The following is a 24,395-nucleotide window of genomic DNA, read 5'->3' as shown; positions in this document are numbered from 1 at the left end:
ATCTTTCTGGCATTGGAACTCTGGGCTGGGGAGCCTGGTTATTGGGCTGGACTCCTTGCACCTTAGATAACCTTCCAAAATTAACATCTACCACACGTGGATGTGGGTCCAGCCTGTTCCACATCTGTGCCCCTCCTACCAGTCTGGATGGATGTGGGTCCTTTAATTCCATAATTTTCAGACTTCCATTCAACTTGATTTCAGATGGTTCTGATCAATGCTTAGTTGTTAGTTGGATGTGGTTTTGCCAGGAGGTGAGCCATATTTATCTATGCCTCAATCTGGACCTGAAGTTATTATTATTCATATTTTACATCTTCTTTTCTTCCTCTTCTTCTTAAAGGAAACTCTTTCACATTTTTTAAATCCTCTCCTGAGGATATGCTTATTGATTTTAGAGAAGGGAAGTGGGGAGAGAAAGAGGGAGAGAAACATCGATGTGGGAACATCAATCAGTTGTCTCTCCTACATGCCCTGACTGGGGATCAAACCCACAACCTAGGCAGGTGCCCTAACTTGAAATGAACCAGTTACCTTTCAGTCTACAGGAAGACACTCCAACCACTGAGCTATACCAGTCAGGGCAGCACTTCTTGTAATACTGGTTTGACAGTGATGAACTTCTTTAGCTCTTTCTTGTCTGTGAAGCTCTTTATCTGTCCTCTCATTCTAAATGGTACCTTTGCTGGGTAGAGTAATCTTGGTTGTAGGTCTTTGCTTGTCATCACTTTGACTCTTTCTTGCCAATCACATCCGGTCTGCAACATTTTTGTTAAGAAATGAGCTGAGTGTTTTATGGGTGCTCCCTTGTAGGCAAGTAATTGCTTTTATCTTGCTGTTCCTAAAATTCTGTCTTTGCCTTTAGCCTTTGGCAATTTAATTATGATATGCCTTAGTGTGGGCCTCTTTGGGTTCATCTTGTTTGGGACTCTGCACTTCCTGGACTTGTATTTCTATTTTCTTTACTGGTTTAGGGAAGTTTTCCATAATTATTTTTTCAAAGAGGTTTTCAACTCCTTATGCTCTTTTCTCCTTCCAGCACCCCAGGATGTGAATATCTATATGCTTGAAGTTGTCCCAGAGTCCCCTTAAACTACCTTCATTTTTTTGGATTCTGTTTTCTTTTTGCTGCTGTGATTGTGTATTTTTTGCTTTGTGTATCTTATCTTTGAAATCAGTGATTCAGGCCCCTGTGAGAAACCATATTTTAAAAAAATTTTTTATTGTTATTCAATTACAGTTATATGCCTTTTCTCCCCTTCCCTCCCCCCCACCCCAGCTGAACCCACCTCCCTCCCCCACCCCCACCATCCCCCCCCGATTTTGTCCATGTGTCCTTTAATATAGTTCCTGCAATCCCCTCTTCCCACTGTCCCCACCCCACTCCCCCCTGGCCACTGCTAGACTGTTCCCAACCTCAATGTGTGAGAAACCATATTTTAACACGATCTGCAGGCAGGGTTGGAGACAGCAGAAACTGCTTCCAGCTCTGGATCACAGGGGACAGGGGAGCAGGGGAGCAGTGATTTGGGTGCCAAATGGACAACAATGGCATCATCCCTAAAAAAAGTCTAACTTCTCAGGAGTTTAATGCAGATCCTGGTATCCTGAGGCCTGGGCCTCCAGACTTGTGGGATTGATGCCTAGGTTTTCCTAGGAAGGCCAGAACATGGGACCTTTCCTGGACTCGTATTCTCCCCCTCCCCAACATTCCTGTTAATTTCTATATCCCTCTGGGGAAATAAGGTGCGGGCAAGCTAAGTGCTTAGACTTTGCCAGGAAGGTGGCAGGAAGTGGTTTAGAACTTCAGTGCAAAGTAGAGAAGTGGTCAGGTTCAGTGGCTGGTAGTCTGTCATCACTCGGAGCCCACTGAAGATTCACACTGGGCTTGGAATCAGGAGATCTGAGCCCCTCACCTGCTTTGCTTCTCTGTGCTCTCTGTGTCCTCCCCTGGTACATGAAGGGTCATACTGGCAGTCACTGACATGCCTCCCTGTCTTGTCTTGTTGTAATGGTTTGTAACCCCCACAGGTGCCAAAGGTTCTATTAGAATTCATCGAGCTGCTGAGCCATCATAACTACCTCTCCCTGCCAGAGGCAAACTCCATCATCTACTACATTGTCCAGCTCAGCGAGCCTGACCCTACAGTGAGCAGGGGCTGGGCAGAGAGGGGACCGAGGATGGGGGCAGGTCTCAGGGGAGGGAAGAAGTGAAAGGCAGGGTTGGAAGCATAAAGGCAAGAAGAGGGTAGCCTAGCATGTGGGAAGGGCCTTTGGCCTCTAAAACCCTGTGCAGTGAGACAGGAGAAGCCTTGAACCCAGAGACTTAGCTAGCATTAGCTTCAGATTTAAATGTTTGCTTTTCTTATTCCAGAATGAAGAGGACATTCAAATAATGTGTTCAAAAATTCTGCAAATGGTACAAACATCTGGGATCAAACTGGCCTCTCCATTTTCTTCTTCCCTGGCTCCTAGATCACTATCCTGGCCCTCAGACCGCAATCTACATGACCCCCACCCACTTCTAATCCCTTGTGCTGTCTCTTCCACCCCTTTCCACCTCCCTTTGGTTCCACTCAAGTGCCTGGGCTCCTCTCAGAAGTAGTCAGTGCAACAAAAGAGGGCCACTGGGTGGTGGATCTGGAAATCTGAGCTTCAGTCCTGCTCAGCCAGTTTCTAGCTGTAAAATCTTGAGTATTTTGTTGTCTTAGCTTCAGTGTCTTCTTTTGTAAAAGAGGGGGGTGATCATATTCCCTGACTGCAATTAGCAACCTCTTGGGAATCCTGGGGGCTCACATAAGCTGATTTGTTTCAGAGCTGAGTGAAGGGCCTGGGAAGAAAAGAACATAAGATTTACTCTCCCTCCCAGTAAGCTTTGCCTCTTGACCTTCAGCACAATTCTGTCCCTGGAAGGTTCCCCAGTGAAGCTGATTACAAGTCATACTTTCTAAATTTCAAGAAGCCCCCATCTATCTAATCAAGTCCTGCATAGTGTAATTTTAATCTATACCTTGGCTCTATTTTTACCAATATGGAGAGGGAAGGAGGGAGGGAGAGTAGGAGGGAGGCAGACATGGAGGGCGATGGAGGAAGAAGAGAGAGAGAAAATGAATGTGAATGGGTGACGGAGGCTGTGTATACAGGCTCAAATGCCCCTCCAGGAAAAAAAGACAATGTCATGAGCTTGGAGAATTTAGGACTGGGATTGATTTGAGGCTTGGCATTGACGTTCTTGCCACATCTCCTGCCAGGTACCCCTGCCCAAACTGATCACTTTGGCATGTTACCCCAGCAACATCTCGGCCATTGTGCCCCTGAGCAAGGCAGCCACTGAAAAAGCTCTGAAGGTCCTCTCCCTGGGCGAGGTTCCCAACCTTAGTGACTTTCACCACATGCGTAAGTACAAGAGCAGGGCCACTTGGGGACAGGTTCTCACTGTGGAAACTGAGGCTGTTGTGAGCATGGAGTGCTGGGATGGGAGGCTGGCTGAGACACTGCAGGAGTGGTGGGTGCAGGGAGAGGGTCCAGATTTCCGGGGGAGGCTGCAGGTCCCAAGCCTGGGCCATGATGGGAGGAGTACGGCAAAGGGTTAAGACAACAGTTTAAGGGCATTTGGCCTTATGGACGAAAGGGGACACCTCTGGAAGACACAGTTCCTTCTTGCCTTTTTTGCTCATTTTAAAACACTGGAGTTGAGATGTGTGAGCACAGTTAATCACAACATGATGAATACGCAGACATTCCTGACCCTTAGTTCTTCCTTTGCCCCAAGTCTGAGCCACACTCTGGGCTCACCCCATCCCTGACCTCTAATCCCACAGGGAGTCAAGGGTAGAGTTCGGGTGTCTGCTCAGCACATTATTTGGTGTATGTATGTTTTGTATGTATTTAATAGGCCAAAATATAATGTTTTGTTTTTAGACTGAGTCAAAAGTCACAAATTCCCATGGCATTGATATGGACCTTCCCTCTCCACTTTGCTCTTCCTCCTCCTCTGTACTGATGGAGTACTGATGGGGAACTGCCAGTGGAGTCTGGAGTTTGAGCATTCTGGAGTGAGCACTGACTCTGTTCTCTTCTTTTATCTTCTCTTTAACTTAGCCACCCAGGTCATCTTATCACAGAGACTCCTCACTCAACTTGTGGTAAGTGATACCAGATGAACACTACATCTCCATCCATCCATTCTTCCATCTACCCATCCATCCACCCATCAATTCATCCATCTATACACTCATCCACAAAGAGTTGAGTACTGTGCTCTTTCAGGCATTACACTGGACGTGGACTAAATAGGTAACACCTAGGATCATCAGGGCCAAAGTCCTTGGAGCAGGGAACTGGGAGTATAGTGTTGGGGTCTGGAGGTGGGGAAAGACTAGGGAATGAGAAAGGTCCAGCCTGTCTCGTATGTGGCCTTATTGTGAGCTGCTGTCTGTTCACCTTGGACAAGTCCATATGCCTTTCTGGACCTCTGTTTTGAGCTTCTCTATTTGCCCAGACTTCATGTGTAGACATTTTGACTTGGAGACATCACTCCAAGTGTTCAAAATGTCTAGCACATAGAGTGATAAATGTTGCCCTACCATTGAGCTGTACGGTCTTAATGGGAAGACAAGCCTGGAAATAACCATCTATAAACCAGTGTGATCAATGTACTAATAGGCGAATGCACAGGGTACAATGGGGTCTTCAAAGGACAATGAGTTAATATGGGATCCAGAAGTCAAAAAGGCATCACAGAAGAGGTGATGTTTCAAAATCATCTTGGAAGATGTAGGGTTCAACAGGTGGAAAAGAAAGCTCCAGCTCTACCATTCTGTTGGTTCTAATTTTCTTCCTTCTCTTCCCTTCAATTCTTTCTCCTGCTTGCATTTCTTGCTTCTCAGGTGTTTTCCCAGAAGCCTTACAGGGTAAAGGAGCTGGGTGCAAGTTCTCTAAGGCTACTTCATTCCCTGCACCCTGTTATCCACTCCAATGTGGGCCATCTGTGGAACCAGGCAATCCCGCAGCTGTTGAAGATACTGGAAGGTAAGGGATTGCTGAGGAGCAGAGAGGAATGGAGCAGGGATGGTGCGCAGACTCCAGAAGAGGTGGAGTCTCAAGGTACAGGATGGACCTTCCTTTGGGTTAGGGAAACTGAGATCAGTCTCTCTGTCCCTCTGAGATGCTGTTGGGCATGTCTGCTTATTTGGGTGATGCTGGGCACTGAGCAGATATGCAGTCCAGAGTTCTGTGGCTCCAGAATTCCCAGAATGACTCCTGCCCCTTCTTATGGGCAGAGGATCAGGGAAGAATGTGGGTTTTGGAAACAGACAGACCAGTTTTGTATCCTCACTCTGACCCTGGCCAGCTGTGTCTGTTTGACCTTTGGAAAGTCATTCATCTTCTGGAGCCCTGTGAAGTGGGAGAGCAGTTATCCTGTAGGCTGAGTGCTGCATGGTCTTTAAGTGTTCCCTTCTCTGGCTGGCGCCTTACGGTTGGGTGGGTCCCATGCTCTTTCCTTTGTTAGATCACTCTGAAGAGAACCTGAGTCAGAATGAATGGGAGGACAGGCTGCTCCAGGTAAGCAGTCCCCCAGAACTCCCTCCCTCCACGCTTGCCTCCTTTTCCCTCTTCAGGATCCTGAGGGAGGAGAACCTAGTCACACTAGAGATTGGAGCTCAGGGAAGATCTTTCTGTGGTCCCTTGCCTCCTGGCCCTGCCTCAGTCTCTGACTCTATCCTAATCCTGTCTCACCTTCCACAACTTCAAGGCCCTATATCAAGGAGAATAAGGGAAAGGGCCCTAGCTGTTTGTCCTTGGGCAAGTTATTTAGCCTTCACATGCCTCAGGTTCTTCATCTGTAAATTGCAAGTTCCTCTCATCCTCCAGAATTAGATAGGATGACATCGGAGTGGGCCTTGTAAATTGCAAAAGGCCTCACACATGTAACTGGCATTACCGTCATTGTCACGTGTTCTCATTCTCCAGTCCTGACGGCCCCCAGCATGTAGTTCACCCCTCTTTGCACATGTACAGACCCTTACTTCTTGACCCCACTTCTGTGGAGCAGAGAGGCCCTGCCACTGTCCTTTGTGGTCCTTGTCCCTTCCTCTTCCTCAGTTTTTAAGTCAGTCTTTAGTGGACATCAATGATGACAACTGGCTGCAGCAGCTCATCAGAGTGGTCTTGAAGATGATAACGTACTTCAGCGAGGATGGAGATGGAGATGAGGTGTGTCTGGGTGTGTGGTGATTGCACGTGGGGAGGTTGGGTTGGAGGCTGCTGGTGGAGTAGCCTGGTGGTCACACAGGGGGCTGTATGTGTGTGGAGTACAGACCTTGGATGAAGAGCAAACCGGTGTTCCTGAGTCTTGGGAATTGAGGGGTGGAGAGGCCCAGGAGTTGGTGGTTCCCCTGGCACTTCAGAAACATCAAAGTGCCTCACATTTGCTTACCGTCTGAGTCTGTATGAAGGACTTAGCCCTCTGATATCTTCATTGCACCTCCCAGTATTCTGTAGCAGAACAGAGCTGGTACTTGGATGCAGTGGAAAGATCATTGATTTTATAGTCAGATTTATTTAAGTTAATCCAAGTAATAGTCGAGGGCACACCATAGACCAGGTACTGTGCTTTGTGTCGGGGATACAGACCTGAGGAAGAAGTAGAGGCTCCCTTGCTCACAAGGTCTGTGGTGGTGAAGGCCTGGGGTCCTGCCCTGGCTTCTCCATGTGCTCCTGGGTTAGCATCTGTGAGGCTTCAGTGGCCTCACTTGGGAAGCAGCAAAAGTAGCTTCTGCATCACAGGAGAGTGAATGAGGATTGAACAAGGGAAGCTGTTTGAAGGTGCTTTATTAACTTGAAAGCCTAACAACCTGGTAGCCATCATTACCCCTACATTGCAGATGAAGAAACACAATCCCAGAAAGAGTTTGAATCTTAAGCAAATTGTGGGTAATACTGGCACCTGAATCCAGGTCTCCTGATTTCAAACCTTGTTTTCCTGTCATAGAGCAACACTTTTTTGGAATGTGGCGGGGCGGGGCGGGGGGTGGTTTCAGTAAAGGGGCCTTATTTCCAAGACTATTTGCTCTTTAATTACTAATAAATATTTGTTTCTGTGACCACTGCCAGAGGGGAGGGAAAAGGAGGAAAATGGTGGAAAGAAAGGGAAGTGACTAGTGAAAGCACATGTTTGAATAACCCATGGACATGGACAATGGTGTGGGGACTGACTGTGGGAGTGGGGGCAAAGGGAGAATAATTGGGACAACTGTAATAGAGTAAACCAGAATGAAAAAAAGATATTCAGTGGTTTTCAATCCTTCAAGCTCCTGTTCAGTTTACACTGAGACATATGAAGTAATTTATTTAACTGGGGGGTAAAGACTGTGGGGTCCCATGTTGTCAATGTGATTTGAATGTGCCAAAGTCTAAGTTAAAATTTATTTTGATAACTCAAGAAAAACACAAAACAAATATTTATGAAGCATCTAGTATATGCACATATTTGTGGTTGGTAGGGATACACAATGAACCAAGCAGGAATTCTGATCTTACTAAGTTATTAACATGTGTACTAAATACCTGTAGCACAGCAGACACTGGACTGGGTGCAGGGTCTTCATATATAAAAGACACAGACCCTGCCTGCCTTCAGGAAACCATTGTTTGCTTGAATGAATGGACAAGGAAATGGGCAGTCATGCTAAGTGTTGTGTCAGGGTGGGAAAATACACTGTGCTTGGGAGCACAGAGGAGGCCTGTGGGGGCTGGACAGAGAAGCTTTCTCAGAGTGGTTCACTGTGTAGGTTTACTTAAGAAGGTTGCCATTTTAGCACTGAGTTTGGCATCTGGGGGAACTGCCTTCATCCTAGGCAAACTAGGAAGGTGAGTCTCCTGCAGAGGAGTGAGTAAGTCTGTGAAGATGAGTAGTGACTTGCCAGCTACACAGAAAAGTAGGTGCCTTAGGTCAGGTGTGGATTCTTGTCAAGTGATTTAGCAAGGAAAGAGAAGGGAGAGGAGAGGCTAAGCAAGGCTGTGACCTGATCCCCTGGGAGCCCTAGATGGACACTGCCCTGCAGAGTCTCTCCTGCCTGGAGACAAGTGAGGGGGCTTTTGTAGCCGGCCCCCCACTTTAGTCTGTCACTGGCTCCAGGTTTCCAAGCTTGGTTGGTCAGGGAAGGGACAGGAGACAGAACAATGTACTAAGCAATGAAGCACTGTAGCTCCCAGGGCCCCAGGGCAAGGAGGTCCCCCCTCCTACCCCACTCACCTCAGGGCAGGTCTCTCCCTGAAGGCTGCAGGTTGTAGCTGTTCACAAAAGTGCCTGCAGCCAGTTGAGGGGAAGGAATCCTAAGGTCTGAAGGACACACCATGAGCATCCGCCAGAGTGGGTAGAGATGCCCATAGAGGGGCTGTTTGGGAGTGCATCAAGATACTCACTGCACAGCTGCAGGTCCTGTTTGCCTGCTGCATCTGGCAGTGTTAGCACTGGGGGCAGAGCAATGAACCAGATAGACGCTGCTCCTGAACTTGATTCTCACCTGAGACATGGTGAGCTGGAGGTCAGGGAAGTCTCACTGAGGTGAGATCTGACATATGGGAATGAGCCATTTTGAAGAGCCCAGGGAGGAAGGTTCTAGACAGAGAAATAAGAAGTGCAGAGACCCTGATGTACGGAGTGTGTGAGTCCAGTGACTGGTATTACAAGGTAGTCTGGGCAAAGTGCAGTAAGCAAGGACAAAGGCCATTGAAATTCAGAGGAGGGAGAGAGAAGGACTACCTAAGAGTACCTTTCCAATTATGCAATTTTGATTTTAAACTTATGCAAATTTACGGAACTGTGGTTTATTTCATAGGTGGAAATGGGAAGGTTTGTGAAGGATGACCCCTAAGATGCTGAGAAATTAGGAATGCAGCTTTCTTTTCCCTTTCACCCCTGCTCCATAGGATTGCTGCCTTATCCAGATGCCTCAGAGAGCAAGAGGGCAGGGTGGAGGTTGGGGCTGTGGGCAAAGGTGGTGGCTAGTGTTGGAAATGCCTGCCTTATCCTTATTCCAAGCTATGCATGATCCTGTTCCCTATCTCTCCTAGGCTTTCCTGTATAAAATCTTTGGCTTCTCCCTGCGGACCTCAAGGAATGAGCAAGTGATCAAGATGATGCTCTCTGCCCTGCTCCAAACTTCCCATGAGGAGCTGCGGGAGAGGGAGGTGAGGCAGAGTATACTGACAAAGGGGGAGCATTTTCAGTTTGAGAGGCAGGCAGGCTGGCAAGGTGGCTAGAAGCCCGAACCTGGCAAAGCAGACCACCTGGGTTGGAATAACAGCCCTGTCACTTATTAGCCCTGTGCCCTTGAGCAACTTATTGAACCCCTTTGTGCCTCAGTGTCCTCCTCTATAAGATGGGGCTACAGTTTATAGGACATTTCCTAAAAAGTTTTTTTTTTATTTTGAAATGATTTTATACTTAAAGTTGCAAAAAACAAAAATCCCCAAAGAACTCCAGTTTATTCCTCTTCCAAGAAATTCTCTCTGCAAAACCTTAATCTTTTTTCATGTTTGCTTTATCATCTCCATATTATTTAGTTAGTTAGTTAGTTAGTTTATTTATTTTTAAATTTTATTGTTGTTTCAGTATAGTGTTCTGCCTTTTCTCCCCCAGTACTCCCACCCACCCCAACCATCCCCACCTCCCTCCCTCCACCCTCTTTGGTTTTGTCCATGTGTCCTTTATACAGGTTCCTGAAAACCCTTCCCCCTTCCCCCCTATTATCCTCTCCCATCGCCCCTCTGGTAACTATCCATTTGTTTTTGTTTTTTGTTTTTTTTTTTAATTTTTATTGTTATTCAATTACAGTTGTGTGCCTTTTCTCCCCATCCCTCCACCCCACACCAGCTGAACCCACCTCCCTTCCTCACCTCCACCCTCCCCCTTGATTTTGTCCATGTGTCCTTTATAGTAGTTCCTGTAATCCCCTCTTCCCACTGTCCCCTCCCCACTCCCCCCTGGCTATTGTTAGATTGTTCTTAACTTCAATGTCTCTGGTTATATTTTGTTTGCTTTTATCTTCTATTGATTATGTTCCAGTTAAAGGTGAGATAATATGGTATTTGTCCCTCATTGCCTGGCTTATTTCACTTAGCATAATGCTCTCCAGTTCCATCCATGCTGTTGCAAAGGGTATAAGCTCCGTCTTTCTCTCTGCTGCATACAATTCCATTGTGTAAATATACCATAGTTTTTGGACCCACTCGTTTGCTGATGGGCACTTCGGTTGCTTCCAGTACTTGGCTATTGTAAATTGTGCTGCTATGAACATTGGGGTGCACAGGTTCTTTTGGATTGGTGTTTCAGGGTTCTTAGGGTATAATCCCAGCAGCGGAATTGCTGAGTCAAAGGGCAGTTCCATTTTTAGTTTTCTGAGGAAATTCCATGCTGTTTTCCACAGTGGCCTCACAAGTCTGCATTCCCACCAACAGTGCACTAGGGTTCCCTTTTCTCCACATCCTCAGCAACAGTTGTTTGTGGATTTGTTTATGTTGGCCACTCTGACTGGTGTGAGATGGTACCTCATTGTGGTTTTAATTTGCATCTCTCAGACAGCTAGTGATGCTGAGCATCTTTTCATATGTCTCTGGGCTCTCTGTACGTCTTCCTTGGAGAAGTATCTGTTCAAGTCTTTTGCCCATTTTTTAATTGGGTTGTCTGTCTTCCTGGAGTGGAGTCATGTGAGTTCTTTATATATTTTGGAGATCAGGCCCTTGTCTGAGGTATCATTAGCAAATATGTTTTCCCATACTGTTGATTCTCTTTTCATTTTAATGCTGTTTTCTTTAGCCATGCAGAAGCTTTTTATTTTGATGAGGTCCCATTTGTTTGTTCTTTCCATTATGTCCCTTGCTTTAGGGGATGTGTCTGTGAGGATGTTGCTGCATGGAATGTCTGAGATCTTCCTGCCAATGTTTTCCTCTAGGACTTTTATGGTGTTATGACTTATATTTAAGTCTTTTATCCACCTTGAATTTATTTTTGTGTATGGCATAGGTTGGCAATCAAGTTTCATTTTTTTGCATGTAGCTGTCCAGATCTCCCAACACCATCTGTTGAAGAGGCTGTTTTTGCTCCATTTTATGCTCCTGCCTCCTTTGTCAAATATTAATTGACTGTACAGACTTGGTTTTATTTCTGGGCTCTCAGTTCTGTTCCATTGGTCTATGTGCCTGTTTTTATGCCAGTACCAGGCTGTTTTGATGACAGTGGCCTTGTAATACAGTTTGATATCAGGTATTGTGATCCCTCCTGCTTTTTTCTTCCTTGTCAAAATTGCTGCAGCTATTCGGGGTTGTTTATGGTTCCATATAAATTTCTGAAATGTTTGTTCTATATCTGTGAAATATGTCATTTGTACTCTAATAGGGATTGCATTGAACCTATAAATCATTTTGGGTAGTATGGCCATTTTGATGACGTTAGTTCTTCCAGTCCATGAGCATGGTACATGCTTCCATTTGTTTGTGTCTTCCTGAATTTCTTTCTTCAGTGTTGTGTAATTTTCTGAGTACAGGTCTTTTACCTCCTTGGTTAGGTTTATTTGTAGGTACTTTATTTTTCTTGTTGCTATATCAAATGGGATTTTTTTCCTGATTTCTGTTTCTGCAGTTTCGTTGTTGGTATACAGGAATGCCTTTGATTTCTGAGTATTGACTTTGTATCCAGCTGTTTTGCCAAATTCATTTATTAGGTCGAGTAGTTTTTTGGTGGACTCTATAGGATTTTCCATGTACACTATCATGTCATCTGCAAACAATGACAGTTTCATTTCCTCCTTTCCAATTTGGATGCCTTTTATTGCTTTTTCTTGTCTGATTGCTGTGGCTAGGACTTCCAATACTATGTTGAATAGGAGTGGTGAGAGAGGGCATCCTTGTCTTGTTCCTGATCTTAGTGGGAAAGCTCTAAGTTTTTTTCCATTGAGTATGATGTTGGCTGTAGGTCTCTCGTATATGGCCTTTATTATGTTGAGGAATGCTCCTTTTATTCCCACTTTGCTGAGTGTTTTTATCAGAAATGGGTGCTGTACCTTATCAAATGCTTTTTCCACATCTATTGATATGATCATGTAATTTTTTGTTTTTACTTTTGTTTATGTGATGTATTGTATATTGATTTGTGAATACTGTACCATCCTTGTATCCCTGGGATGAATCTCACTTGATCATGATGTAGGTTCTTTTTAATGTATTGCTGGATGGGGTTAGCCAATATTTGGTGAGGATTTTAGCATCTATGTTCATCAGCGATATTGGCCTAAAGTTTTCTTTCTTTATTGTGTCTTTATCTGGTTTGGAGATTAGGATAATGCTGGATTTTTAAAAAGAGTTTGGGAGACTTCTGTTCTTGGATTTTTTGGAATAGTCTGTGAAGGATAGGGGTTAGTTCTTCCTAGAATGCTTTGTAGAATTCTCCTGTGAATCCATCCTGTCCAGGGCTTTTGTGTGTTGGGAGTTTTGTGATTACTGCTTCTATTTCATGTGCTGTTATTTGTCTGTTCAGGCTTTCTGCTGCTTCTCTATTCAGTTTGGGAAGATTATATTTTTCTGGCAATTTGCCCATTTCACCTAGGTTTTCAAATTTCTTGGCATAAAGTTCTTCATAGTAATTTCTTACAATCCTTTGTATTTCTGTGGTATCGGTTGTAATCTCTCCTCTTTCACTTCTGATTGTGTTTATTTGGGTCTTCTCTCTATTTTTTTCAATGAGTCTGCATAAAGGCTTGTCGATTTTCTTTACCTTCTCAAAGAAGTAGCTGCTGGATTTATTGATCCTTAGAATTGTGCTTTTAGTCTCTGTGTCATTTAACTCCGCTTTGATCTTGGTTATTTCCTTCCTTCTACTTGCTCTGGACTTGTTTGTTGTTGTTTCTCCAGTTCTTGTAGGTTTAAGGTTGGGTTGCTTATTTGAAATGTTTCTATCTGTTTTAGTTAGGCCTGTATCACTATGAACTTCCCTCTCAGGACTGCCTTCACTGTGTCCCATAGAGTTTGAACTGTTGTGAGTTCCTTTTCATTTGTTTCCAGAAACTTTTCATTTTCTTCCTTGATCTCATTCTTTACCCATTTGTTGTTTAATAGCATGCTATTTAATCTCCATGAGTTCAAGTGTTTTGAGATTTTTCCTTGAGGTTAGTATGTAGTTTCAGTTCCTTGTGGTCTGAGAAGATGCTTGATATGGTTTCAATTTTGTTTAATTTTTTGAGGCTTTTTTTGTGTCCTATCATGTGGTCTATCTTTGAAAATATTCCATGTGCACTTGAAAAGAATATGTACTCTGCTTCTTTTGAATGAAAGGTTCTATATATATAAGTGAAGTCCATTTGATCTAGGACATTGTTCAGTGCCACCATATCTTTGTTGATATTCTGTTTGGAAGCTCTGTCCATCTTTGACAGTGGGGTGTTAAAGTCCCCTACTATAATTGTGTTGCTGTCTATATCTTTCTTGAAGTCCTCCAAGATTTTCTTTATGTATTTGGGTGCCCTTATGTTGGGTGCACATATATCTACGTTGTTTGTCTTCTTGGTGGATTCTTCCCTTGAGTATTATGCAGTGACCTTCTGGGTCTCTTTTTATGGCCCTGTTTTTGAAGTGTATTTTGTGTGATAGGAGTATTGCTACCCTGGCTTCCCCCCCCCCCCCCCCGTACATTTGTTTGGAATATTTGTTTACAGCCCTTCACTTTCAGTCTGTGTAGGTCTTTGGTTCTGAAGTGGGTCTCTTGTAGGCAGTATATGTGTGGGTCATGATTTCTTATCCATTCAGCTATTCTATGTCTTTTGATAGGAGCATTTAATCCATTTACATTTAAGGTTAATATTGAGAGGTACTTATTCATTGCCATTTTTTTGTACCTGTGTTCTTCTTTCTCTCTCACTCTCCCCCCTCCCCCCTTTTTTAAAGCAGACCCTTTAGCATCTCTTGCAGAGCTGGTTTGGAGGAGGTGTATGTTTCTTTTTGATATATTTATTGATTATGCTGTTACAGTTGTTCCATTTCCGCCCCTTCCCTCAACTCCATCCTTCCCACCCCCTCCCTCCCACATTTCCCCCCGATAGTTCATGTCCATGGGTCATACTTATAAGTTCTTTGGCTTTTCCATTTCCTATACTATTCTTACCCTCCCCCTGTCTATTTTCTACCTACCATTTATGCTACTTATTCTCTGCACCTTTCCCCCATCTCTCCCCCTCCCACTCCCCTGTTGATAACCCTCCATGTGACCTCCATTTCTGTGGTTCTGTTCCTGTTCTAGTTGTTTGCTGAGTTTGCTTTTTTTTTTTTTTTTTTTTTTGGTGTGGTTGTTATTAACTGTGAGTTTGCTGTCATTTTACTGTTCATATTTTTTTTATCTTCTTTTTCTTAGATAAATCCCTTTAACATTTCATATAATAAGGGCTTGGTGATGATGAACTCCTTGAACATGTCCTTATCTGGGAAGCACTTTATCTGCCCTTCCATTCTAAATGATAGCTTTGCTGGATAGAGCAATCTTGGATGTAGGTCCTTGCCTTTCATGACTTGGAAAACTTCTTGCCAGCCCCTTCTTGCCTGTAAGGTCTCTTTTGAGAAATCAGCTGACAGTCTTATGGGAACTCCTTTGTAGGTAACTGTGTTCTTTTCTCTTGCTGCTTGTAAGATTCTCTCCTTATCTTTAATTTTGGGTAATGTAATTATGATATGCTTTGGTGTGTGCTTCCTTGGGTCCAGCTTCTTTGGGACTCTCTGAGCTTCCTGGACTTCCTGGAAGTCTATTTCTTTTGCCAGATTAGGGAAGTTCTCCTTCATTATTTTGTCAAATAAAATTTCAATTTCTTGTTCTTCCTCTTCTCCTTCTGGTACCCTTATAATTTGGATGTTTGAATGTTTAAAGGTATCCTGGAGGTTCCTAAGCTTCTCCTCATTTTTTTTTTTTTGAATTCTTGTTTCATTCTTTTCTGGTTGGATGTTTCTTCCTTCCTTCTAGTCCATACCACTGATTTGAGTCCTGGTTTCCTTCCCATCACTATTGGTTCCCTGTACATTTTCCTTTATTTCACTTAGCATAGCCTTCATTTTTTCATGTAATTTGTGATCAAATTCAACCAATTCTGTGAGCTCCTGATTACCAGTGTTTTGAGCTGTGCATCTGAGAGGCTTCCTATCTCTTCATTGCTTAGTTGTACTTCTCCTGGAGCTTTGATCTGTTCTTTCATTTGGGCTAATTTTTTTTTGTCTTGGTGCACCTGTTACATAAAGGAGCGGAGCCTTAGGTATTCACCCAGGAGGGGCAACCCACATCACTGCGCTGTGATGTTGTATATGGGGAAGGGGTCCAAAAGGTAGCAATGGTGCTTGCTCTGCTCTCTGCCAGCTTTCAGTCACTTCCCCTGCTACCCACAAGCAACATGGGCCCTTCTGGTGCTGATTCCCATGTGGGTGGGTTTGTGTATGTTCTAGGACCCTCTAGGTCTCTCCAACGAAGTCTCCTGTGAGGCTGGGAGTTTCTTCTGCTGTCGCCTCAACCCCCAAGGGGTTTCAATCAGTGGTTTGAGGCTTTATTTCCTCACACTGGAGCCCTGGAGTTGCGTGGTCTGTTTTGCTCCCCCTTTGTTCCTCCCAGTTTATCTGCACGCAAATGTGGGACTGCCAGATCCACTAGCCACAGCCTCGAGGGATCTTCCAGCTGCTCCTTGCCATGCAGCTGAAGATTTGCCCACCTCGCTCCACAATCCGCGCCTTGCTGGGTCCTCCAGCCACCGCCTTGCCACGAGTCCTCACCACCCAGCTGCCCATCTCTCCCCCTCCTACTGGTCTGGGTGATTGTGTCTTCTTTAACTCCTTGGTTGTCAGACTTCCATACAGTTCAATTTTCTGTTAGTTCTGGTTGTTTTTTGTTTTTAAATTGTTATTGTCCTTCTTTTGGTTGTGCGAGGAGGCACAGTGTGTCTACCTATGCCTCCATGTTGGCCAGAAGTCTAATTATGATCATCTTAAAGTGGGCCTCTTTGGATTACTCTTGATTGGGACTCTCTGTGTTTCCTGATTTGTGTAAATTTTTCTGTGATCAAATTAGGGAAGTTTTCCATCATTACTTTTTCTCTCCCTTGCTCTTCTCCTTTTGGTATCCCTATTACATGGATATTATTCCATTTCACGTTGTCTGGCAGTTCCCTTAACACCTCTTTGTTCTTTCTGAGTCTCTTTTCCTTTTCTTGCATTTTCTGGGTATTTTTTTCTACCTTGTCCTCCAGCTCACTGATTTTATTGTTCGTCTCTTCCTGGTTTTTGTTTATAGTTTCTATTTCCTTTTTCATACTGTTGTAGTTCTCACTCAGTTCATTGTAGTTGTCTGTGAGTTCCTTGAGCCTCTTTATAACCATTATTTTGAATTCTGTATCTGATAGTTTGCTTACCTCCATTTCATTTAGCTCTTTCAGTGGGGAGCCTTCCATTTCTTTTGATTGAATGTTCTCTTTCTGTCTCCCCATTTTAGGTGGCTCTTTTTATTTGTTTCTGCTCTTCCTGGTGTTTCTCTTTGCTAGCTGTCTTTGTAGGGTGAACTTCTATGGTAGGAATTCTATGGGATTCAGTGGTGTGGTCTCTTTGATCTCCTTGTCTGGATGCTCTAGGTTTGCCCTTTCTTCTATTTGTGTGGTTCTCTTCTTATACTTGGGTTTTGACCTTTTGGTGGTTCCTTTGTTGGTGGTTTCTCTTCTCTAGCAGGTGTACTGATGTTCACTGTTCCCATCTATTCTTGTATGTGATCAGTGGCAGGGGGTAGGCAAGATGGATTAAGACCATGGGAGAGTATTCTATGGGATTTAAAGTAACAACAGGTAGAGAAGAGATAGGAGATTCTTTGGATAAAAAATACGGAACACTTCATGAATTTGCATGTCATCCTTGCACAGAGGTCATGATAATCTTCTCTGTATCATTCCAATTTTAGTATATATGCTGCTGAAGCGAGCACAACTTATTTATTTATGAAGTTATTATTATTGTATTTTCAGAACCTGATGTGGATGCTGCAGTCATGATGCTCATTTACCCCTAAATACTTCAGTGTACATTATCTAAAAATAAAGATATTCTCTTACATAAGCACGGTCCAGTAACCCAAATCAGGAAAATAACATTGCTACAGCACTGTTATATGAGTTTATAGACCCAAATTGAAAACTATCAATTGTCCCAACGATGTGTTTTAGAACAAAGGAAAAACATTATTTTCTCTAGTCCAGACTGTAAGATTCTAAATTCAGAATCAAAGAGTGCATTCAGTTGTCATTTCTCTTTATTCTTTAATCTGGAACAAGTTCCTCATCTTCATCCTTCATGACCTTGATGTTTTAAAGATTTTATTTATTTTCAGGGGGGGGAGAGGGGAAGGGAGGTAGAAAGAGAGGGAGAGAAACATCAATGTGTGTGAGAAACACTGATCAGTTGCTTCATGCATGAGTCCCGACTGGGGGCCGAACCCACCACCCAGGTATGTGCCCTGACAAGAATCGAACCTGGGACATTTCCCTTTGTGGGACATACCCAACCAACTGAGCCACACCTGTCATGGCCATGATCTGGACATTTTAAAAGTATACAGACCATTCGTTTTGCAGAATGTGCCTAGGTTTTGGTTTGTTTCATATTTCACTATGATTAGATTCAGATTATGCATTTTTGGTGGAATCCCATAGAAGTGATGTGTATTGTAGGATGGTTTTGAGGATAAAATGTAAAGGCACTGGAAAGAATGCCTGGCACCCAAGCACTCTCCACGTGTTGATGAGTTGTGTGTTGTTGTCCACATTCTAAGGCCTCCCCTTTCCAAGGCCCTTCCCCTTCCAGATTCTCAGAGCACCTATGACCATTGTGGGCAGCAGCAGTGACTCACCAAGCCCAAGGTACAAACAGTATCAATGGGGAGATGACATGTACAAGAAGGAGATAGCTAACTACACAGAATGGCCTACTAAAGGCTATGTGAACTGTCACTGAGGCATACTGGCTGTGTGAACTGCCTGGGACTTGGGCTGGTTGAGGACAATTTAAAAGAAGGAGAGAGGCAGTCATTCCCACCTGACATAACACTGCGAGTCAAGACTCTGGATCAGGAGCTTTAGGGGGCCCATCTAGAGGACAGTCAGGGATCTAGTGGGACTGGAACGCAGAGTTCTTTGACAAGGAAGTAAAAGTGAACTCTCTGCTAGCACTCAATTTTGACCAGGAGGCACTGGGGGTGCCAGGTGGAGATGTCCAGTAGCCATGTAGATTTGGAACTCTGATCTGGGCTGGATGTTTAGATTTGGGAAACATGTTTTCCCTCTCTGCAAAACAGTGTCCGTCAAAGTGTTAGTGTGAGGGTCAATGAAATGACATGTATAAGGCTGCTACAACCTAAACACTAATATTCTGATGATGTCAGTTAGGATGATGATAATGATGATAATGATGACCAGGATGAGTGGAAGCCATGTCTAAGGGTGACATAGGAAGAGGGACAGAATAAAACCCCCTTCTTTTTTAAATTAATTTATTTTTATTGTATTTTTCCATTACCATTTAGTCTCCTTATACCCCTGCACCCGCAATCACCACACTGTTGTCCATGCCCATGAGTCCTTTTTCCCTTTTGCTCAATTCCTCCACCACCTAACCATGCCCACCATAGCTGTTGGCCTGTTTTCTATCTATGAGTCTGAATGTATGTGGTCTGTTAGTTCAGCTTGTTCTTTAGATTCCACATATGTGTGAAATCATTTAGTATTTGTCTTTCTCTGGCTTACTTCACTTAGCATACTTTTGTCAAGATTCATCTATACTGTTGCAAATGGTAAAATTTTCTTCTTTTTTATGGCTGAATTGTATTACATTGTGTAAATGTCCCATAGTTGTTTTACCCACTCATCTACGGATGGACACTTGGGCTGCTTCCATATCTTGGTGATTGTAAATAATGCTGAGATGAACATAAAGGTGGTTAAGTTCTAACAAATTAGTATTTTGGGTTCCTTCAGATATATTCCCAGAATGGAACCACTGGACAAACAGCAGATCCATGTTTAATTTTTTGAGGTATCTCCATACTGCTTTCCACAGTGGCTACACTAGTGTGCATTCCCACCAACAGTGCACGAGGGTTCCCCTTTCTTCACATCCTCAGCACTTGTTGTTTGTCGATTTATTGATGATGGCCATTCTGACAGGGGTGCGATGATATCTCATTGTGGTTTTAATTTGTACTTCTCTGATGATTAGTGCCCTTGAGCATCTTTTCATATGTCTATCGGCCACCTGTATGTTCTTTTTGGAGAAGTGTCTATTCATGTTCTTAGCCCATTTTTCAATTGGGTTGTAGGTATTTTTGGTGTTGAGTTTTATAAGTTCTTTATAAATTTTGGATATTATCTCCTTGCCAGATGTATTGGCAAACATGTTCTCCTGTCCTATGGGATTTCTTTTTATTTTATTGATGTTTTCCTTTGGTGTGCAAAAATTTTTGAGTTTACTGTAGTCCCATTTGTTCATTTTTTCTTTTGTTTCCATGGCCAGGGGAGATATATCTGATAAAATATTGGTATGAGCTATGTCTGAGATTTTGCTGCCTATACTATCTTCTAGGATTTTTATGGTTTGGTCTCTAATGTTTAAGTCTTTAACCCATTTTGAGTTTATTCTTGTGTGTGGTGCAGAAGGTGGTCTAGTTTCATTTTTGTGCACATGTCTGTCCAATTTTCCCAACACCATTTATTAAATAAACTATCTTCAGCTCATTGTATGTGCTTAGTTTCTATGTTTAATATTAATTGACTCTAAAGGTGTGGGATTATTTCTGGGCTTTGTATTCTGTTCCATTGATTTGTGTGTGTTTTTATGCCAGGACCACACTGTTTTGATTACTATGGCCTTATGCTATGGTTTGATATTAGGTAGCGTGATTCCTCCAACTTTGTTCTTCTATCTCAGGATCACTGTTGCCATGTGGGTCCTATGTGTAGAATCCCCTTTTGATACTCCACTAGTCCCTAGTGGATTCTAATTTACCTTTCTAATAAGGTAAAAATTTCCCTTCACCTACTTGGTGTCCAAAAGTCTACGAGTGCCACTAAATCTCAACCCTTCTTGTGGATCTGTGTCCTGGAGCCTGTCAGTGTCCCGAGGTCCTCCACTCTGCCTTCTCCTGCTGCAGGGTCTGAATGGTGGCCCTTGCAATATGAATGAGCCAGTTGGCAAACAGCTGGCACCTGCATGTCTGTGTTGAGCATTTCTTTGGCTCTGTGCCCAGGCATCCTCATTGAATAAGCTCTCAGGAGAAGCTTGGCTGACACTGCAGTCAAAGGGGTCTATTATGAGACAGAGGGATTTAAGTTAAAGTCTTCCTGGTGAGAACCAGACAGTCCCCAAGCCCTAGTGCTTTTGGCTGTCTCTAGTTGTTGATTCCCAGATTCACTTCTAGCTCAAACTTTCAGATCCACTGGCATGGAAAACATTTCCACGTGGTTGTTGTGCCACACCTCCCATACAACGCATCCAGGGACTCGCTCCTTCCTCTCTCTCCAACCTAGACAGGCTCCCCACTTCTATCAGAGTTACTCCAGTCTTCTGTTCTCCTAAACTAGACATGTGGGCTTGTCTGTTTCTTCCCTCTCTTCCATCTCCTCTCTGATTAGCTACCCAGTCCTGTCGAATAGGTGCCTGAGATTTGTTCTTCCCCCTCTGTTCCCTCATCAGAACAACCATTCTCTGAATTTCTAGTACATATAAAAGTATCCTCAATGGTGCCAAGTTGGATTTGATAATACCAAGATTTTTTAAACCTGTGACTCTAATTTCTTTTTATTCATTGTCTTCTTGAGTTAGTTCTTGCAAAGATATTTTGTTCTCCATCTGGATTTTAAACAGTACAACTCTAGGCAACTAAATTTCCCTTCTATTTCTTTTCCCTCCTTTCCTCTCCCTCTCCCTTCCTCTCTCTAAATCCCACTTCTGGGGAGCATAGCAGATGCTTGTCTCACCCTGAGCTGTGGTTGAAGCTCTCACTGTTACAGGGCATTGCTGTGGCGCTCAGTGTCGTATCCAGGAAACATCTGAAGATAGTCCTGGAAGAAGTGGGACTCTATAGTGCTGTCCTGACTAACAAAGACTCATCGCCCATCCTGAAACTCATGAAGGTGATATCATTCTGAGAGGGCTCTGCTAACTTCCCACACAGAGCCTTCCAAGGCATCCGCATTACCCCTGCCTCAGGCTTCTCTGAGGCTTTGTGACTTACCTATAAGGGCCTCTCTTTCCCTCCAACCAAATGTGGGAAAGATTCTCCCACCCCTCCCTTTCTCTTGTTCCTTCCTGTCTACACTTTAGGCCTTGGTATCAGCAGCTGCATGCCCTCTTCCCCCAACTGTCACCACTCCACTGCCCATCTTCCCTCCCTTATCCTCTGGGCCACCTTTTCCTTGCTGAACTTCTGTCTCCCCATCAGGCAAGGAGGGTAAGGCAGGGAGGAGCCAAGTTTTCCCCTTCCCCCTACAGGAACATCAGCGAAGGAAATGGGCAATAGTGTGCAATACCATATATCTAAGCTACAGCAACATTATTGTAGAAAACAAGGCAATCATCTTCATGCACTTAGATGACATCCTGGCCTTGGTCCTGCAGCACTACCACAACTGCATTGTGGAAAAGGTACTTCCTGCTTACTCTGCTTCTCCAGCATCCCTTCTCTGCCATCTCTTCACCTCCAGAAAAATGCCTGTCCTTGAATGGGAGTCAGGGGATGGGGCTAGTGCAGTTATTTCTCCCACATTTCAATCCTTTCACTTAATCCTACTTTAGATTCTAACTGACCTAGGAGGAGACCACAGGAATTTTGAGTCTGTTAAAAAGTGTCTTTTTCCCTGCTGGCATGCTACGAAACATGTTTTTGGGCTCTACACTGCCTTCTCTGATGAAGGGATGAGTAAAGCTAAAATTCCCTGATTGTCATAGGAGGAAGCATTCAGGGGAGATAGAAGGAGCCCCATACTATTCTCCTGCCTTTGCTGTTTGACCACAGCATGGGTCCCCAGGGATGGAGAAGGAGCCTTTTCTGTTCCCAACTAGATATCCTTTGGAGGAACTTATCCACGGAAAAGATGATATCTTGAGACAAGGAAGCTAGATCTATCCTAATTGAGGAGTTCTATGAGGCAGACTCAGGAAGCGGGGTGGTGAGGGGGCTGGCCCCATGCCCCACAAGGATGGCCGTCATAGGAAAGATACAGAGTGTCAGCCTGAGGAAGGCTACAGAAGGCTTAGCTCCTCATCCCCCAGACTTGCCATAGGTAGTGTGCCCTGGTCCCAGGGTCATGCTCACCTTGGAGGTCTATGAGCTTCCTGGTTCATTCAGGACACAAACCTGCAGCAGGATTACCTGGATGCCCTGACCATCTTGACAAACATCCTGATCAGCCAGAAGCACTTGACCTGTGGATTCATTTTCCCCCAGAAACTGTCAGTAATAAACCTCATGGTGGTAAGTACCTCTCAGGAGGATGGAGGTGGAAATGCAGAGAGGAGACAGGACGGGTCTCCTGGGAATCCTTGGTAGCACTCCTAGGCTAAACCTGAAGGTAGGAGTCCAGGTTTTCCAGTGTCCTTTTCCTGCCTCAGTATTCCCTTTCCCATCCTCTAGGCAGGGGTGAGTGCTGGGGGAAGGTGTGGTTGGGAGTAGGAGAGGGGTGTGGATCTCAGAGTCTTTGGAAGTCCTTAGAAATTCTAGATTCCACCTTCTGATGAACACAGCCTGGAGCAGGGGGATGCAGAGGCAGACAGGAAAAACATCTTTGCCACCCTCTTGTGTGTGTGTGTGTGTGTGTGTGTGTGTGTGTGATAGGAGCTGATCAGGAAGGAGCCATTGGACTGCATCTCCAGCCCCATTAGACAGAAGGCAATGAACATCATCGCTAACTTCAGGTAACAACATACCACCCACTCTGTCTTCTCTGCCCTGGTTCTATTTCAGCTCTTTATTCCCTAGTCGATCCCCACCACTTATTTTCTGCCTCTGCTTCTAGCATACGGGAGTAGTGGCAATTTACTGGACAGTGTCTGCCACTTTTTTGCCAGGATTTTTTTGGATGGGATTTTCAAAGCACCTAGCAGAGATGGCCTGGAGATAGGACTTGCTGTCACTTCTTCCTAGGCTTCCTTTTGCTGTCAGGGATGCCTCAGCTAGGCATCTCCATCTCCATCACTGATGCCCATTCTCTGAAAACCTGTGGGGAACCAAAGAGTATTATATCCTCCCTATTTAGCAGTACACTTTCCTGTGGTAGTCATGCCTCGCCTCTTTCCTTTAGTTCCCTTCTTTCCACCTTTCTGGCTCCTTTCACTTTTTCTTACTGTTTCTCCTTTTCCTCTTATTACTCTTTCTTCTGATATCTTCCTCTTCCTTGGTCCCACCTACCTCTCTTTCTCTACTATCTCTTTCTTAACCTTTCTCAGCAGTTATTCCTGACCATCATGGTCTAGTTACAATTTTTCTTCCTGTTTCTTAGGATGCTGGGGCCCCTCTTAGAGGTAGAAGAAGGAGTAGAGCTACTCCGAATGTGCTTCAACAGTGTGCTCTGCCTGCCACCCACAGATGTTTTGCAAAAGGACAAATCTAGTCCTGAGGAGGCCCAGGCCAATGTGGTAAGTATCTCTCTGATGTTTGTCTCTTTGGCTTTAGTTTTCTATTTTTTAAATTTTATTTTATTGATTGGGCTATTATACTTGTCCCGATTTTACCCCTTTGTCCCCTATACCCAACACCACCCACTCCCTCAGGCATTGTTCATGTCCATGGGTCATGCGTATAAGTTCTTTGGCTACTCCATTCCCTTTACTGTACTTTGCATCCCTTTGGCTATTCTGTGATGACCTATTTGTACTTCTTAATCCCCTCACCTCTTCACCCATTCCCCCACACTCCTAACCCATCCCACAACAATCAAACGGTCTCTGTATGTATGATTGTGCCTCTGTTGTTCTTGTTTTCTTAGTTTCTTGTATAGATTCAATTGTTGATAGATAGCAACTGAATTTGCTTGATTTTCTTCAAGATCAGTTGGTCTGTTCACTGTGGGCCTTCTTTTGATCAGCAGTCTTGTGATCCTTCCTTTTTACTTCATATTGATTTATGTTATGAAGGAAGGACTTGTATATACAGAAGGGCTGAGGTAGGAAGTTTCCTCTGGTTGTGTCCACACAGGGATCTCCTCAGTGTAAATCTGGTTAGGGTGAGGAGGGTATTTTGACCGGATTTCCCTGTGTGGGGGCCCAACTGGGAATTCCAACTGCCCAGTAAGAACAGCTCTACCCTGAGGTGGATTTCTTTTGAGTCTTTTATTGCAGGG

At 44.1% G+C, this 24,395-nt stretch overlaps 1 protein-coding gene and 1 non-coding gene across 2 annotated transcripts in view; one reads left to right on the top strand and one right to left on the bottom strand.

The window, feature by feature from the left end:
• The window catches only part of LOC139440760 (maestro heat-like repeat-containing protein family member 1), an 85,977-nt gene that overhangs the window by 18,705 nt on the left and 42,877 nt on the right, over nucleotides 1-24,395 (top strand). The window contains exons 12-23 of the mRNA XM_071220789.1: nucleotides 2,032-2,148; nucleotides 3,252-3,396; nucleotides 4,102-4,145; nucleotides 4,890-5,031; nucleotides 5,513-5,565; nucleotides 6,106-6,216; nucleotides 9,079-9,195; nucleotides 21,069-21,191; nucleotides 21,550-21,702; nucleotides 22,406-22,531; nucleotides 22,892-22,971; nucleotides 23,556-23,691. Of these exons, the coding sequence (XP_071076890.1) occupies nucleotides 2,032-2,148; nucleotides 3,252-3,396; nucleotides 4,102-4,145; nucleotides 4,890-5,031; nucleotides 5,513-5,565; nucleotides 6,106-6,216; nucleotides 9,079-9,195; nucleotides 21,069-21,191; nucleotides 21,550-21,702; nucleotides 22,406-22,531; nucleotides 22,892-22,971; nucleotides 23,556-23,691 (1,347 nt within the window). The remainder of the gene's footprint in view (nucleotides 1-2,031; nucleotides 2,149-3,251; nucleotides 3,397-4,101; nucleotides 4,146-4,889; nucleotides 5,032-5,512; nucleotides 5,566-6,105; nucleotides 6,217-9,078; nucleotides 9,196-21,068; nucleotides 21,192-21,549; nucleotides 21,703-22,405; nucleotides 22,532-22,891; nucleotides 22,972-23,555; nucleotides 23,692-24,395) is intronic.
• Nucleotides 16,887-16,993, bottom strand: LOC112316631 (U6 spliceosomal RNA). The gene has a single exon (XR_002976035.1). It is a non-coding gene; the product is annotated as a U6 spliceosomal RNA (small nuclear RNA).

Source organism: Desmodus rotundus, chromosome 3 (assembly GCF_022682495.2).
Source record: "Desmodus rotundus isolate HL8 chromosome 3, HLdesRot8A.1, whole genome shotgun sequence".
Classification (NCBI taxonomy): domain Eukaryota; kingdom Metazoa; phylum Chordata; class Mammalia; order Chiroptera; family Phyllostomidae; genus Desmodus; species Desmodus rotundus.
This window is presented reverse-complemented; position numbering and strand designations above follow the sequence as displayed.